Source organism: Pelodiscus sinensis, chromosome 7 (assembly GCF_049634645.1).
Source record: "Pelodiscus sinensis isolate JC-2024 chromosome 7, ASM4963464v1, whole genome shotgun sequence".
NCBI classification, from domain to species: Eukaryota; Metazoa; Chordata; order Testudines; family Trionychidae; genus Pelodiscus; species Pelodiscus sinensis.
Genome location: NC_134717.1, coordinates 70,734,694 through 70,750,415, shown reverse-complemented (window position 1 = coordinate 70,750,415; position 15,722 = coordinate 70,734,694). Strand labels below are relative to the sequence as shown.

The 15,722-nt window shown below is 42.5% G+C and overlaps 1 protein-coding gene across 9 annotated transcripts in view; it reads left to right on the top strand.

Annotated features, from left to right (window-relative positions):
• HECW2 (HECT, C2 and WW domain containing E3 ubiquitin protein ligase 2) overlaps positions 1 to 15,722 on the top strand; it is a 309,520-nt gene that overhangs the window by 268,910 nt on the left and 24,888 nt on the right. For all 9 annotated transcript variants that reach the window (XM_075934226.1, XM_075934227.1, XM_006117907.4 and 6 more), the window contains 2 exons: positions 5,723 to 5,836; positions 12,618 to 12,770. In XM_075934226.1, coding sequence (XP_075790341.1) covers positions 5,723 to 5,836; positions 12,618 to 12,770 — 267 coding nt within the window. The remainder of the gene's footprint in view (positions 1 to 5,722; positions 5,837 to 12,617; positions 12,771 to 15,722) is intronic.

The following is a 15,722-nucleotide window of genomic DNA, read 5'->3' as shown; positions in this document are numbered from 1 at the left end:
TGATGAAGACTTTATCCCACCCTACCGCTGTCTCCTTGTGAATTGTATTAGTGTGGAATATCTAAATACATGCTTACATACATGTCATTGGGCAGCCTCTTCAGGGAGCAGCTGCCTGCCACAGGCCATGGCATAACGCTACCTACCTCCGTTTCCCCCTGAGGTAACCCAATAACTTCATTTTGGTCTCTCTTGTCTCACTATTGTCTCTCCTTCAGGACAATAATCCATAACAAAAGTGCAAGATAGGGACACCATTTCTCACCCCAGTGATAGAAGTCATTACAATTCAAAACTTTTCATCCCTCTATTTCCCCTGTACCATGCACTGGCACCTCTTGAGTGTGTCAGAGCTCTGTCCTCTTAGTAGGACAGCCACCCCAGTTCCAAGCGGAGTGCTTTCCCCAATGGGAACCTCCCCATGTCCTCTTTCCTGGGAATATCCTTGCCAGGGGAGCCCCAGCAGCAGCAGGCGTCCCATTAAATAAAGTATGTGAGTACAATGTGTCATTTACGCTATTATTAATCATGTCAATTATCAATAATATTAAATTGTATGTTTTTATGTCATGAAAATGAGCACTCTTATACTGGCTCTTTGTTGACCACGTGTTCTGAATTTTGATGTAGTTTAGCTCTTTAGTTTGAAATGGTTGCTCATCCCTCACTCCCGCTAGTCCTCTCACAGCTCTGATTGGACCTGCTTACCAGCCTGTGAATGACAGCTGGTAAGCTCCTTCACAGCTCGCCTGCCTTTGGTCCTCTCTGGCCAGGGGTTCTGACTGTCTGGCTGAGACAGCAGGTGACTTCTGCAGGTGCTCCTGCTTCTCCTGCCTTCAGCCCCCTCCAGCCCTTTCTAGCTGGTTTGTGGACACAAGTCAACAAACCATTCCTAGCCTTCTCCTAGGAACAGGGGAAAGGCCAACAGAATAGCCGGGCCCTTGGGCAAGATGGGGGGAAGGGGCTGGCTCTGTGCTCCTGGAAGGGGCAAGGTCTCAGGTAGAAGGGTGGGGCAGGAGCTAGCCTACCACTGCCAGCCCTTCAGCACTACCCAGAGTGTGGTGACTGGTATTCTGGCAGCAGTTTAAAGGGCCTAAGGCACCCGCTGCTGCTGCTGTAGTTCTTTGATAGTACTGTTCTATTAAAAAGTAATCAGAATATACTTGTTTGATTTAAAAATCACTGAGTCATGCAGAAACTAGGATTCCCACACTCCTATAAATCACCCAAAATTCCCCCTACTTTTAGTGGAAAAGATAATTTCCTCCCAAAGAACCATCTCCCGTCCTGATTCTAGGTTTCTAGTTCCAGGCATTATAATCATAGAACACTAGAACTGGAAGGGACCTTGAGAGGTCATCCAGTCCAGTCCCCTGCCCTCATGGCAGGACTCAGTACTATCTAGACCATCCCTGATAGATGTCTATCCAACCTGCTTTTAAATATCTCCAAAGAAGGACATTCCACAACCTTCCTAGGCAACTTATTCCAGTGTTTAATCATCCTGACAGTTAAGAAGTTTTATTAATGTCCAACCTAAACCTCCCTTGCTGCAGTTTATGCCCATTGCTTCTTGTCCTATCCTCAGAGGCTAAAGAGAACAATTTTTCTCTCTCGTCCTTTTAGATACCTAAAAACCGCTATCATGTCCCCTCTCAGTCTTCTCCTTTCCAAACTAAACAAGCCCAATTCATTCAGTCTTCCTTCATAGGTCATTTTCTCTAGAACTCTAATCATTCTTGTTGCTTTTCTCCAATTTCTCCACATCTTTCTTGAAATGTGGTTCCCAGAACTGGACACAATACTCCAGTTGAGGCCTAATCAGTGCAGAGTAGGTGAATCATTGATGAAGATATTGAACAGAACCGGTCCCAAAACAGATCCCTGCAGAACCCCACTTGTCATGCCCTTCCAGCATGATTGTGAATGGTTAATGTGAATCATTAATTAGCTGAACCATGGGAAGTCAATATTGTCTACCAACACTTCCACTGCTTCCTTGGATTTTAGAAGACATGTAGGGGTAAATTAGAGCTAAATAACAGCACAGCTATAAACAAATGGTAGCTATAAACAAATTTTATGGGACTGTGGGAAACTTCACCACAGCCATGATAAGTGGACATCCAGCTAACTAAAATCATGATGGACCACAGATGCTGGCAACCTGAGAGTGTCAGACTAGAGGGATTCAATTTCTACAACACTGGATTCCCTTAGGGAAAAGAGGAGAAAGAACAGGAAGAAAAGTATCCACCTTACGTTTGGTTACTACGTATTTCTGCTTGTCATATAAAAATGGCTGCAATATCTATTTGCAGATGAAAATCATTTAATTATATTTGGTGAATATATTTTAGGAACAAAAGTTGAAATACCTTAGAAAAAACTTCTAGTTCAAAGAGTTTTCTATTTGTATCAAAATACATTATTGTTTTGTTTTTCTTGCTTAAAACTTGATATCATGGTAAATCCGACCAGAAATGTACCTGTAATTAACAACCCCAGGAAAAACAAGGTATCAGAAGCATTCATAGACCTTACAGCCATCTGCTTGCACAAGCTATCCAAACTGGTCACCGCAGCATTTAAAAAAACCCAACAAATTACTGATTTTGTTTTTTAATCCATTATATTACAGGCAAGGTAGCTAAACATTTCCATTCAAATCCTTTTTCAGTTGTTACAATTTTCAGAAGCATTCACCTTTCCAGCTGAAAAGTTCAGAGTCACGAATCTATTGAAAGGTGAATATTTTTAGAAAAATTTGAGCAAAAATGGTTAAATGAAAAAGAAAAGTACATCTTTCCCTTTCTAAAATGCATTTTAAAAAATAACTCTAGTGCAACAGTGACTAACAAATAGGGAGGAACTGTTTGAGAATTTGAAAGTGGAAGGCAGCTTGGGTGAAAGTGATCATGAAATCATAGAGTTCATGATTCTAAGGAATGGTAGAAGGGAGAACAGCAAAATAGAGACAATGGATTTCAGGAAGGAATATTTTGGCAAACTCAAAGAGCTGATAGGTAAGGTCCCATGGGAAGCAAGACTAAGGGGAAAAACAACTGAGGAGAGTTTGCAGTTTTTCAAAGCGACATTATTAAGAGCCCAAAAGCAAGCTATTCCATTGTCTAGGAAGGATAGAAAGTATGGCAAAAGACCACCTTGGCTTAACCAGGTGATCTTGCTTGATCAAAAAATAAAAAGGAGTCATATAAAAAGAGAAAACTAGGACAAATTACAAAGGATGAATATATGCAAACAATACAGGTATGCAGGGACAAGATTAGAAATGCAATAGCACAAAAAGAGCTCAAACTAGCTACAGACATAAAGGGTAACAAGAAGACTTTCTATAAATATATTAGAAGGAAGAGGAAGACCAAGGACAGGGTAGGCCCATTGCTCAGTGAGGAGGGAGAAACAGTAACAGGAAACTTGGAAATGGCAGAGGGGCTTAATGACTTCTTTGTCATTAAGCCAAGAAGTCTGATGATGAAGGAATGCCTAACATAGGGTATGTCTACGTTTGTACCCTCTTTCGAGAGAGGGATGCAAATGAAGACATTTGAAATTGCAAATGAAACCGGGATTTAAATATCCCGCGGTTCATTTGCATATTCGCGTTATGGCGCTATTTTGAAATAGCTCCAGAACATGACTATGCACATGAAGCATGGGATATTTAAATCCCGGCTTCATTTGCAATTTCAAATGTCTTCATTTGCATCCCTCTCTCAAAAGAGGGTGGAAGTGTAGACATACCCTCAGTGAATGCTAGTGGGAAGAAGGTAGGTTTAGAAGATACAATAAAAAAGAACAAGTTAAAAATCACTTAAAAAGCATAGATGTCTGCAGGTCTCCAGGGCCTGATGAAATGCATGCCGGAATTCTCAAGGAGCTGATAGAGGAGGTATCTGAGCCTTTAGCAATCATCTTTGGAAAATCATGGAAGATGTGAGAGATTCCAGAAGACTGGAAAAAGGCAAATATAGTGTCCATCTATAAAAAGGAAAATAAGAACAACCCAGGAATCTACATTTAACTTCTGTGCCAGGAAAGATAATTGAGCAAATAATTAAGGAATTAATCTGCGAACATCTGGATGAAAATAAGGTGATAGGTAACAGCCAGCATGGATTTGTAAAGAGCAAATCATGTCAAACCAATCTGATAGCTTTCTTTGATAGGATAACAAGCTTTGTGGTTAAAGGAGAAGCAGTGGACATGGTATTGCTAGACTTTAATAAGGCATTTGATACGGTCTCGCATGAACTTCTCATCAATAAAGTAGGCAAATACAACTTAGATGGGGCTACTATTAGGTGGGTGCATAACTGGCTGGATAACCATTATCAGGGAGTAGTTATTAACAGTTCATAATCCTACTGGAAAGGCATAACAAGTAGGGTCTGTTTTGGGACCAGTTCTGTTAAATATCTTCATCAGCAATTTAGATATTGTCATAGAGAGTACGCTTATTAAGTTTACAGATGATACCAAGCTGGGGAGGGTTGCAATTGCTTTGAAGGATAGGGTCATAATTCAAAATGATCTGGACAAACTGGAGAAATGGTCTGAGGGTAAATAGGATAAAGATAATAAGGACAAACACAAAGTACTCCACGTAGGAAGGAACAATCAGTTTCACACATACAAAATAGTGATAGACATGTAGCCGTGTTAGTCTGGTGTAGCTGAAACAAAATACAGGACTATGCAGCACTTTAAAGACTAACAAGATGGTTTATTAGATGATGAGCTTTCATGGGCCAGACCCACTTCCTCAGATCAAATAGTTTCTTCCACTATTTGATCTGAGGAAGTGGATCTGGCCCATGAAAGATCATCATCTAATAAACCATCTTGTTAGTCTTTAAAGTGCTGCATAGTACTGTATTTTGTTTCACACATACAGAATGGGAAGTGATGCTCTAGGAAGGAGTACTGCAGAAAGGAATCTAGGGGTCATAATGGACCACAAGTTAAACAAAGATCAACAGTGTGACATTGTTGCAAAAAAAGCAAACATGATTCTGGAATGTATTAACAGGAATGTTGTGAGCAAGAGACGAGAAGTCATTCTTCCACTCTACTCTGCGTTGATTAGATCTCAACTGGAGTATTGTGTCCAGTTCTGGGCACCACATTTCAAGAAAGATGTGGAGAAATTGGAAAAGGTCCAGAGAAAAGCAACAAGAATGATTAAAGTTCTAGAAAACATGACCTATTTGCTGTCCAGCTTTATCTATTTTGTGCATAAATACAGGATAGTATACTCCAGGGCTCAGTACAGGACCTTCTACCACATTTTACTTTTTGCCTTGCACTATATTGAATAGTTAGAAGAACCAGGTTTCCATTTACAATAAGGCCACTTGACACACTGTAAAGAGCCTTTAGACTGGATTTAAATGCTCACTTTAATATCCTCTTCATGCTTCCAGAATGGTGCAAAACAGAGATAGTGTAAATAAGAATTAAACATGAAAAATGTAAAACACTATTCTGTATGTCCAAGATATTTTATTGAATTTCTAATGTATATTCAGGAAGCACATAGGTTGACAGATATTATTTGCTAAATCTAGATCAAATGGTTGTATAATGATGAGATTAAACATTGGTTGTTACCATGGTTAGTTATCATGCAGTATAATTACGTGTTTTCCTCTGTAATTCATCTTTATGAATTACTGTTTAAAATTATCTTGCTGTGCAGATTGATTATCCGGAGAGACCACCTGCTGGAAGATGCCTTCAATCAGATTATGGGGTATTCAAGAAAAGACCTGCAGAGAAATAAACTCTACGTCACGTTTGTGGGGGAGGAAGGGTGAGTAGAACATTGAAGTCGACATGAACACAATAATCAAGTATGTTTGCAGCTATGCTTGGCTATTTCACCATACTGTTGTGGTCTAGAGAGGAAAGAGGAAGGATTGTGGTCAGGAAATGCCACCTACAGCTGTTCACATTTCACAAAGCCAGATAATTCATTTTGATGCTTTTGGTAACACATCTTGCTTTTTTTAGGCATGTATCTACATGAGTATATGGAATTTCTGCTGTAACCAATATATATGATATATATATATGATTGTATCTCTAAGGAAGCAAACAAACCCAAACCAAGTTGTTATGTTGTTTCTATTTATTTCATCTCTACCAGGGCTGACATTGTTTTCCTAATGCATATGCTGCAGGTTAAGAAATACTTTGATTTGTAGGAGGTAAAAATATCTGTGCACCCTCAATTTCCATTTTCAAAAATCAAACTTTCAGAGTCAACTAATCATTCTATTTGTTCAATAAAAATTGCTTCTAATATTCCACAGCCATGCAGCAAATGCTTAGCCTGTGGCTGACTGAAGGCTGATGAGTTGTAGCATTTATGTGATTTGCATTATGAGCCAGGTTAGGAATTTGGTCAGAGCTCATTTCTCCAAATGAAACTTTGAACAATGTATTGCTTTCTTCTTCCTTTCCTCCCTGTGAGTTCTTAAAGCCTTTTATATGTATTATTTCATTAGACTCAGGGACAAATCTTACCTCATCCTTTGCCACTGCACAGGCAGTATGATCCAATGCAGTTCAGCTGCAAAGGTAAATGCACATCTAGTGCCCAACAACAAGCCCTGCTGTGTAGTGGGTCCTAGCCTGACAGTACTCAGAAAGCAGTTTGCGATTGCAGTGGGGCAGGAGGTAGGTTGAGGGAGAGCATATCCAGATGATCTGCCACTTTGAGGACCTTCATGTTGTTGTGGTTGTGTAAGAAGCATAGAGGGCTGCTTCAGCCAATAAGCCGAAGTAAGTTCCACAGCTGCACCACCAGCTTCTGCCTTGCTGAACTGCTAGGACTGACTGAGTGCTGGCATGAGGATTCGCTTCAAAGGTCTGATTTTCAAATAGCAAGACATGCAGATTAATTTGCATTTTCACACCTTAATTTGCACACACAAAAAGTTATTGTAGACACTTGAAAATGACTGGTTGTTCATCAACAGCCCATTTGCGTGTGCAAACACTTCACAGCTGCAGTTCATGTCTGACCTGTTAAGAACTATAATCATTGTAAATATGTACTGAATTTCATTCTTTTGTACTTCGTAGATTTTGTCTTTAAGGGAGCTGTTGTAAAATAAGTCCTAAACCAGTCCTTATAATAACTTTGGTTGGTAATACCATGTGGTTTGGCATCAAGTTTCTAGAATGCTTTTCACAGCTCCAATGTAATAAAAACTGGTTATGCAACCCTTTGTTTTCATTACTTACCCAAATCCAAATAAATATATTTTCTTTTTGTTTTTCTAAACTGTGAATGACATTAAGAGTGGCCTGGATAAGAAAAGTGTATTACACATACCTTTCCTTTCTCCTTTGATGATCTCCTCTGTACAAGATGTCTTTCTCCAAGGAAAAAAATGAGTTATTTTATGAGTAACATCAAATCAAAATGATGTTAAGTATCTTACTAGCAAGATGACCAGTCTCAGCTTTCTACAATCATTTGATCTAGTTTTGAATGGTGGGAGGATGTGTGTGCAAACAACTCTTTCGTTATAGATGGCGCAAGGATGCGATCCAGGCAGAACTGCTCATTTAGGGTGTGTCTAGACTACAGGGGTTTTTTTTAGAAAAGTGGCTTTTTTTCGAAATAACTTCCCCTGCGTCTAGACTGCTGCCACATTCTTTCAAAATTAAATCGAAAGAATGCGGCAGTTTTTCGGCCGAGGAAAACCTCATTTTACGAAGAATAATGCTTTTTTTCGAAAGTGCTCTTTTGAAAAAAGGAGTTATTAAACACAAGCAGTGCTTTTTCTAAAGAGAGCATCCAGACTACGTGGGTGCTCTCTTTCGAAAAAGCGGCTCTCTTTTTTTGAAAATACTGGTTGCTGTCTAGATGATCTCTTTCAAAAGAAACTTTTTCAAAATATTGTTTTGAAAAAGCCTCTTTCGAAAGTGGCTTGTAGTCTAGTCTTAGCCTTAGTTAGATTTAAGAGGGCATATCCATGGGGGAAGAGAAAGAAATAGAACAAGAAATATTGAAAAAGCCTTGACCTCCCTCACCCCTCTCCTTTTTAAAAAAATGTTGTTTGTTATAACTGGGCAGGAGCTTGGTTTTATGTTTCTGTTCCTCATCCGTTTGTAATCCTGTAAGTGTAAGTCATAATAAAATAGGCAACGAAATCCCCAGTGAATGTCCAGCACCCTACTAGGCCCATAGCCTTTTTGGCTACAAGGCCACACTGTTGACTCATATCCAGCTTCTCATCCACTATAATCCCCAGGTCCTTTTCTGCAGAACTGCTGCTTAGCCAGTCGGCCCCCAGCCTGTACAATGCTTGGGATTTTCCCCTCCCAAGTTCAGGACTCTACACTTGTCCTTGTTGAACCTCATCAGATTTCTTTTGGCCCAATCCTCTAATCTGTCTAGGTCACTCTGGACTCTATCCTTGCCCTCCTCTTATCTACCTCTCCTCTTAGCTTAGCTTTAATAAAAGGAGAGGGAAGTAACGTGGCATTAATTTGGGAAAACACCACAAACAGTTCATAACCAAAGCCATGAGTAAACATTCCAGCTCAGGTAGATTGGGCAATGGCCTTTGCCTCTCAGGCTCTTAAGTCCAGCAGCGTAAGTGTCCCCTTCACATGCCTAATCCTTCTCTGCACCCACTCACATTCACTGCCCTTGGTTGGGGCAGACCAGAGTTCAGAGGTACATCTGCAGAGTTCACCTCCCATCCTGTTCACCTCCCATTCCGCTGGTCACTCGCTGCTCTCTGGCACTGCCCTGCTGGCCATTCATCGCCCCTCGCTACCATTGCTCTGCCGGCCACTTCTTACATCTCTCCATCGCCATCCTGCTGGTTGTTGCATCTTCTGCTGGCTTGTGGTGCATTTGGCTCTGTGCCAAACCTAGTGATTTCGGCTCTCAGTGATTTCAGCTTTTAGCCCACAGCATAGGCATGCGCATGGGGTGTGCAGGGTGTGCCCAGGCACACCCTAATGTCTCGGGCCAGCTAGCCCGAGCCATTTTTATGCCCTGGGCCTCACCCGGCCTGGCAGCACCACATGGCCCAGCAGCACAGCGCGGCGCCCCTGAGGTGCCCGGGAGCGCCCCCGCCCAGCCCGGCAGCATGACGCCATGCCTTGAAGCACCCGGGGGCGCCCCTGCCCGGCCTGGCAGTATGGCGCGGTGCCCCTGAGGTGCCAGGGGGCACCCCCGCCCGACCCAGCAGCACGGCGCGGCACCCTTGAAGCGCCTGGGAGCGCAGTGCGGTGCCTCTGAGGGGCCCTGGGCTAGGGCCCAGCCAGCCTGTAGCTTGGGCCGGCTCTGACTCCAGTCCCGCAAATAGGAAGGCAGAAGCCGAAGGTAAGGTAATGGAGGAGATGGGAGGGGAAGAGGGAAAAATAAGAGGAAGGGATGGGAGAGGAGGGGGCTTGTGCTGAGGGGAGGGTGCAGGTCAGGAGAAGAAAGGGGAAGGCACCAAGGGACAGGGTAGAGGAGAAACAAATGCCAGGGGGCCAAGTGGAAACAATGAGGAAAAGGGCAGGAGGGGAAGTGTCAGTGGGAGGGGGGACAGGGTGATGCTGGGAGAGGAGAGGGTAAAGGCATTGGGGCCTAAGGGGAAAGGGAGAGGTGCTGGGAGAAGGCTTGAAAGAAGGGGTGGGCATGAGGAAGGCAGGGATGGAGCAAGGCATGTGTGAGGGCACGAGCATGAGGGGACTGGGGGCAGAGAGTGGTGAGGTGGTGGGCACCAAGGAAAAAGGGGGCAGGGGTAGTGAGGGAAAGGAGAGGCACCAGGAGGACATAGGGCTAAAGGAAGGTGCAGGTGCCAGGTGTTCTGGGGGTGAAGCAGAAGGGCAGACACCTTCAGGGGAGGGACCAGCACCAGAGGAGAGAGGCAGGGCAGCTGTGTAGAGGGAGGTGTTAGGAGAGGGGATGAGGAGGGGTAGCTCATACGATCAGAGTGGGGCTACTGGAAGAGTGAGCACGGGGCAGAGAAGGGCTGGTGGATGGGGGGCAGGTTGAAGGAGGGCTGAGGGCAGTGAGAAGGGCAGGAGTCAGGACAGCAGAGGCGGGTGAGGGGTTGAGGGCAGCAGGCACCAGGGGAGCTGATGGAGCAAGGGGAGGAGACATGACAACAGAGGGAAAAGTTAGAGGTTTATGAGATATTTATTAATAACTTGGGTGCCACAGTGGCACATCCAAACAAGCTACATGAACTTAGTACTTGTGTACAACACAAAATTCATTCTGCTCATGGGAGGAAATTCTGAGGGAACACTTCCCCCAGCCTCTCCGCCCCCGAGTTAATGTCACACACATTGGGTTAATGCAACTGCAGGATAGTTGCATGAGGGGGGTTTGGTGAGGGCCAAATTAATCACTGTTGGTTGGAGGATGGTGGGAAAAGTCCTTAGGGGGACTCTTTCATTGTTTAACTCTTTCATTGAAACAGTGGGAAGAAAGAGGTTGAAACAGTCTTACAGCTCACACCTGGAGGGCAGGCAGCCTGCTGACTCAGGGTACGTCTAGACAGTGGCGCTATTTCGGAATACTTCTGGTATCCCGAAATAGCTATTCCATGTCTTTTGAGCAAGCCCATTCTTTCTAAATAGATTTTGAAATAATGGGCTCGCTATTCCGACGTCCCTGTAATCCTCGTTCCACGAGGGTTAAGGGATATTTCGGAATAGCCGTTTATTTCAAAATTTGGCACCGTGGAGACAAAACCAAATTTCAGAATAAGCTATTTCAAAATTAGATCAAAATAAGATACACAATTTGTGTAGCTCAATTGCATATCTTATTCTGCGCTAAGGGTGCAGTGTAGACGCATCCTCAGAGTCCTCCCTACCCAGCTTAATCTCATAGGGCTCTGGAAGATGAGCATCTCTCCATCCAAGTGCATTTACACTGACAGGGCCTCTCCTTCTAACTAAGTTAAACACGGTCTGGCTTTTCTTCATTCCCACAATAACTGCAAGCATTGGTGATCATATTTCACAGTTCCTGCATTTAGTGTTAACACAATTTGTGACCCCATAATAGCCAAATTTGTTACAACGTAACAGTTGAATATCTAGCAGACCTAAGCAAACTGAGTGAACTCTATTTACACACACACACACACACACACACACAGAATCTCATTCTTTAAACTGAGAGTTTGTGCCAGGTTAAACACAGATTTTCTTCTTTTGCATTCCCCTAATAATTACAAATGTTACAATTAGTATTATCACAATTTGTGACCCCACACCAGCAAAGTTGATTACAATGAGCAAAACACCATTGTAACAGCCGAAAATCTAACACACGGGCAAACTATATTTACATAAACACGCTCAGGATTTCTTTCCCATTCCAGCTGGCTGTAATGGAAGCATTGATTCAGACCCTACTTACATTTGCATAGGATAATCAATATAGGTACAGATTATCCTTTCAAGTTTAGTCTCTGTCTCTTTTGTGTACATTTATTGATACTAGGACTAAAGAAGGTCAATGTCTGAAATCCTGAGACTATAGAGGTATTTTATTTCTCTCCTGTAGGGGTATTATAATGACTGCTCCCAGTGGAGAACTTCCGCTTCCTAGTTCTCCATTTCGTACTTCTACAAATGTATTAATCTTACATTTAATTCATTTTAATTGTGACCCTAAAGGAATGGCAAGACAGTGATTTGTCCCAATACTATTTCAGCAATGATGCCCTGTCTTCACATTTTGAGTACAATTACATGTCACTTGGCAACTGCATTTCCTTCAGGTTCTCCTAATTCAAAATTGAAGTTTCTAATAAATAAAGAATCTAACTCCTTTGATTTTAAGAAACCCAAAACTTCTTTGATAGGGTGAAGGTTCTGAAAGGAGAGGTAGTTCAAGAAGGGTGAAGTAGTAAAGTAATTTGAGATTTTATTTCTTAAAAATAACTCTTTGAATTGCCATATTGCTTCCAATCTGCAAGGATTTCATGAGACTGTTTTTTTCATTTATGAGCTAATCCCTTGTTTTGTGAGATGCATAAATATGCAGATTTAATAATGGCTCTTTTATTGTGTTCTATATGTAGGAAGAGATTTCTACTTTCCCTTTATCTTCTCCGGAATGTCTTGATTTGTTACTAGTGATAAAGTTATTCTCAACAGACTGACATAGACTAAGCAAGGGTCTTCAGTGAAGGTTGTGTGTCACTTAAGCTTCAATCATACAAGCTACTCCACTTCAATTAATGCTCCATGCAAGCATAGGAGTCAATCAATATGACACATTTTACAGGGTTGAGTATTTAAACACCACAGTGACAGGAGCCTTAGAAAAACGTTATGCAGTGGTTAAAAGAACATAGATTTATACAGAATAATAGGTATTAGCCAAGATGTTAGGGATACAACCTCATGCTCTGGGTGTCCCTAGCCTCAGGATGATCACTTGATGGTTGCCTGTTCTTTTCATTCCCTCTAATGTACCTGGCATTACCCACCATCAGAAGACGGAATACTGGCCCAGACGATATGTCCCAATAAGGCTGTTCTTATAGTCTTATACTAGGTCTTGTTATACCAAATAAACCTTCTGTAATAAATTTAACTTGATTTTTTTAAAGGTTGGATTACAGTGGACCTTCAAGAGAGTTTTTTTTCCTGGTGTCCAGAGAGCTCTTCAATCCATACTACGGTTTATTTGAATATTCAGCCAATGATACCTACACAGTACAAATAAGTCCCATGTCTGCTTTTGTTGACAATCACCATGAGTGGTAAGAATTCATTTTTAATCTTACTTTTCCTGTTGTTTCCACTTCTAGAGAAGCAGCTCACGTTTGTTCAAACTTAGGGTCTGATCTTTTTAACCTGCCAAAAAAAATGAATTTCTTTAGACTTTCCTCTTTTTTTAATTTTTATTTTATTTTATTTTATTTTATTTTATTTTATTTTGTTGGCATTGGCTATAACAGATATCCTTGTTTCTCACAAAGTCAGCAAAGATGAGTTTTGGAACATATGTTCTGTGGGTTTGGCTTGCTACATGAAACTCCAGACTTCTTGTACAAGAGCAAACATTTGCTTCACCAAAGCACTGTCAATCCTTTGTGCATGAAAAGAAGATATATTAAACATTGGCTTGTAGTCAACTCAGTGAATGACAAATTTCAGTCATGTTGTTTGTTTGGGATTTCTCCATGAATATACATTATTCCCAGTAAGACTGTTCACATCTGGTAGAGGAAAATCCATAAAGATATCTCTTGGTTTTGTCTGTTTTTGCTATGGAAAAATGGTCATCAACAGATAGATTAATGAAGGTTTATATGTCTGATAGCAGCCTTTAAAATATGTTCTATGAGGAATCAGAAAAATAGCAGAGGAAAAAATCTGAAACGATGCATGGTATATATAGATCTATAAACATTTATCTTTTTTAATGTATACGTAATTTTAAAGTCATGACCAAAGGCCAAATTCTAGGCTGGTATAAATAAGTGCATCTCCAGCAAAGACAGTAGAACTATGGCATGTACACCAGCTGAGAATCTGCATCTAAAGTATTTAAATTACAGAAATGGGGTGACAGCTGCAAGTCTGTGTATAACAGGCAAATTAGCATTCATTGAGCTCTGGCAGGCTGAACTGAATTCAGTGAACAATGAACTGAAGCAATGCATCTGTTGGACTCAGAAAAGATTTGAAAAAGATCTTTGGTTGTAACAAACTGTATATAATGCACCTGAAAAAGCACAATAGTCTGGCTAAACAAGCTGCAGGGCTCTGCATGGCCCTATTCTCCCCATCCCCAGAGAGCTGGCAAGTGAGTGAGTGTGGGCACTACTCCATTGTTCCTGGAGAGACTAGTGCCAGCATTAGCATCACAGACACTGCAAGGAACACAGCTGTGCACAATCCATATGCATAAAGGGAGGAGGCTCTGTGTGCCTCCTCCCTATCTTGCATGCCCTGCATAGGGCCAAGAATAACAAATCCTTTATTTTTCCAAATAAAGTAGATTTGGGCAGGAAGTCCAGAAATTGTATTTTCTTTCAGAGAGAACATTAGGCTTGAGTCTGCTTTCAGATACATAGAAGGCATGTCTGGTTTCTTCAACGATTTTTTCACGGTGTTCTGCAACATGCACTATCATTTCTGACATGAGAATTGTTCCCTTAGTGTCTATGTCTTCACTCTATGTGAAGGTCCTAGTGTTGCAAACAAATTTGCCATCTTCCCAATTTCCAGCAGCAGTAGGTGTATAAAGGGGTTAAATCATGTTAGTGCTTTTTTTGAGAAATCAAATGGTAAGGGTGATAGTTTCCAACAATCCCCCAAGAAAGGTTAGATGGAGCTCACCATCCGCTGGTCATGAAAATAAACATAGAGCCACCCAGTAGCTAGAAAAGGATGTCTAAAATGATGAGGAGGGCAATAAACAGTTGTCATGTTGGAAGTGAGGGTTTGAAAAAAGGACACAATTAGTAGGGTTAGAATGAGTTCGGTTTAGATTTCAATAGCTGAAAAGTGGCAACTTCCGCTTTGAAACCCTAGTATTTTCCATACCTTACAGATTTGTTTAACTAAATTCTACTGAGAAGCTAAAAAGAAACAAATTGCCACAATACAGTTATAGTATCTGACTTAAATATACTGTAAAACTTGGTATTACATATAAAGTTCTGGGCAGCACACAAACAACAATGTCTGAGTGTACCGGTTGTAACTCATTTTTGTTGTAAAAATATCAAAGAGTCCTGTAGCACTTTAGGGTGTGTCTAGACTACAGGGTTTTGTCGACAAAAGTGGGCTTTTGTCAACAAAACTAAACGTGCGTCCACACCGCCTTTGAGTTACATCGACATAACATCGACATAACTCAGCAGTTTTGTGGACATATGTAAACCTCATTCTACGAGCAATAACTCCTTTGTCGACGTAGTTCTGTTGACAAAACTGCACTGTGGATGCAGGGGAAAAGTTATGTCGACATAAAAGGCCTCCAGGGAGAACCCTTGGTGGACACTCCTGCCACAGCTTGCAACTCTATTGTTCCTGCCCATAGCCATCTTTAAAAGGCTCAGGCACCCAGGAGCAGCACTCTGGCAGCAAGCGAGCTCCAGAGCAGCCCAGGACTGTGCAGCTCAGTTCTGGGTGAGCCATGTCACAGGGACAAGCCCCGCAAGACCTCCCTGGCCCTTCCAAGGAATCATCCCCCTGGGAACTCCTGGGCACCAGGTGCCGGGCACCCTCCTGGTCAGGGCCGGAGATAAAAGCCCTCCTGGGCCTCTGGGCTGAGGAGGAGTCCCTCCAGGCCATGCACTCCACAAAGAGGTGGAATGCAGACACCTATGCCTGAATGGCCGAAGAGCTGGCCAAACAAGGCCACCACCCCCGCACACTGGAGCAGGTCTGAGCCAAAGTGAAGGAGCTGAGGCAGGGGTATGTCTGGGCCCGTGAGCGCAGCTCCCGCTCCAGGGAAAGGCCGCACTCCTGTGAGTACTACGAGAACCTGGACAGGATCCTGGGGACAGGGGAACCTCTGCCTCCTGAGAGGCTTGTGGAATCCAGGCTGGAGACCCCGGTTTTACAGCGACCGGAACACCTGCTGGGGGACCAGGAGCTCCAGGAGGAGGAAGAAGAGGAGGAGGACGGCACCCAGAGCACCTGGGAGCCAGGCACCCAGACACAGGAGGCCTCCAAGACCACCTCGGACCCCGGGGAGG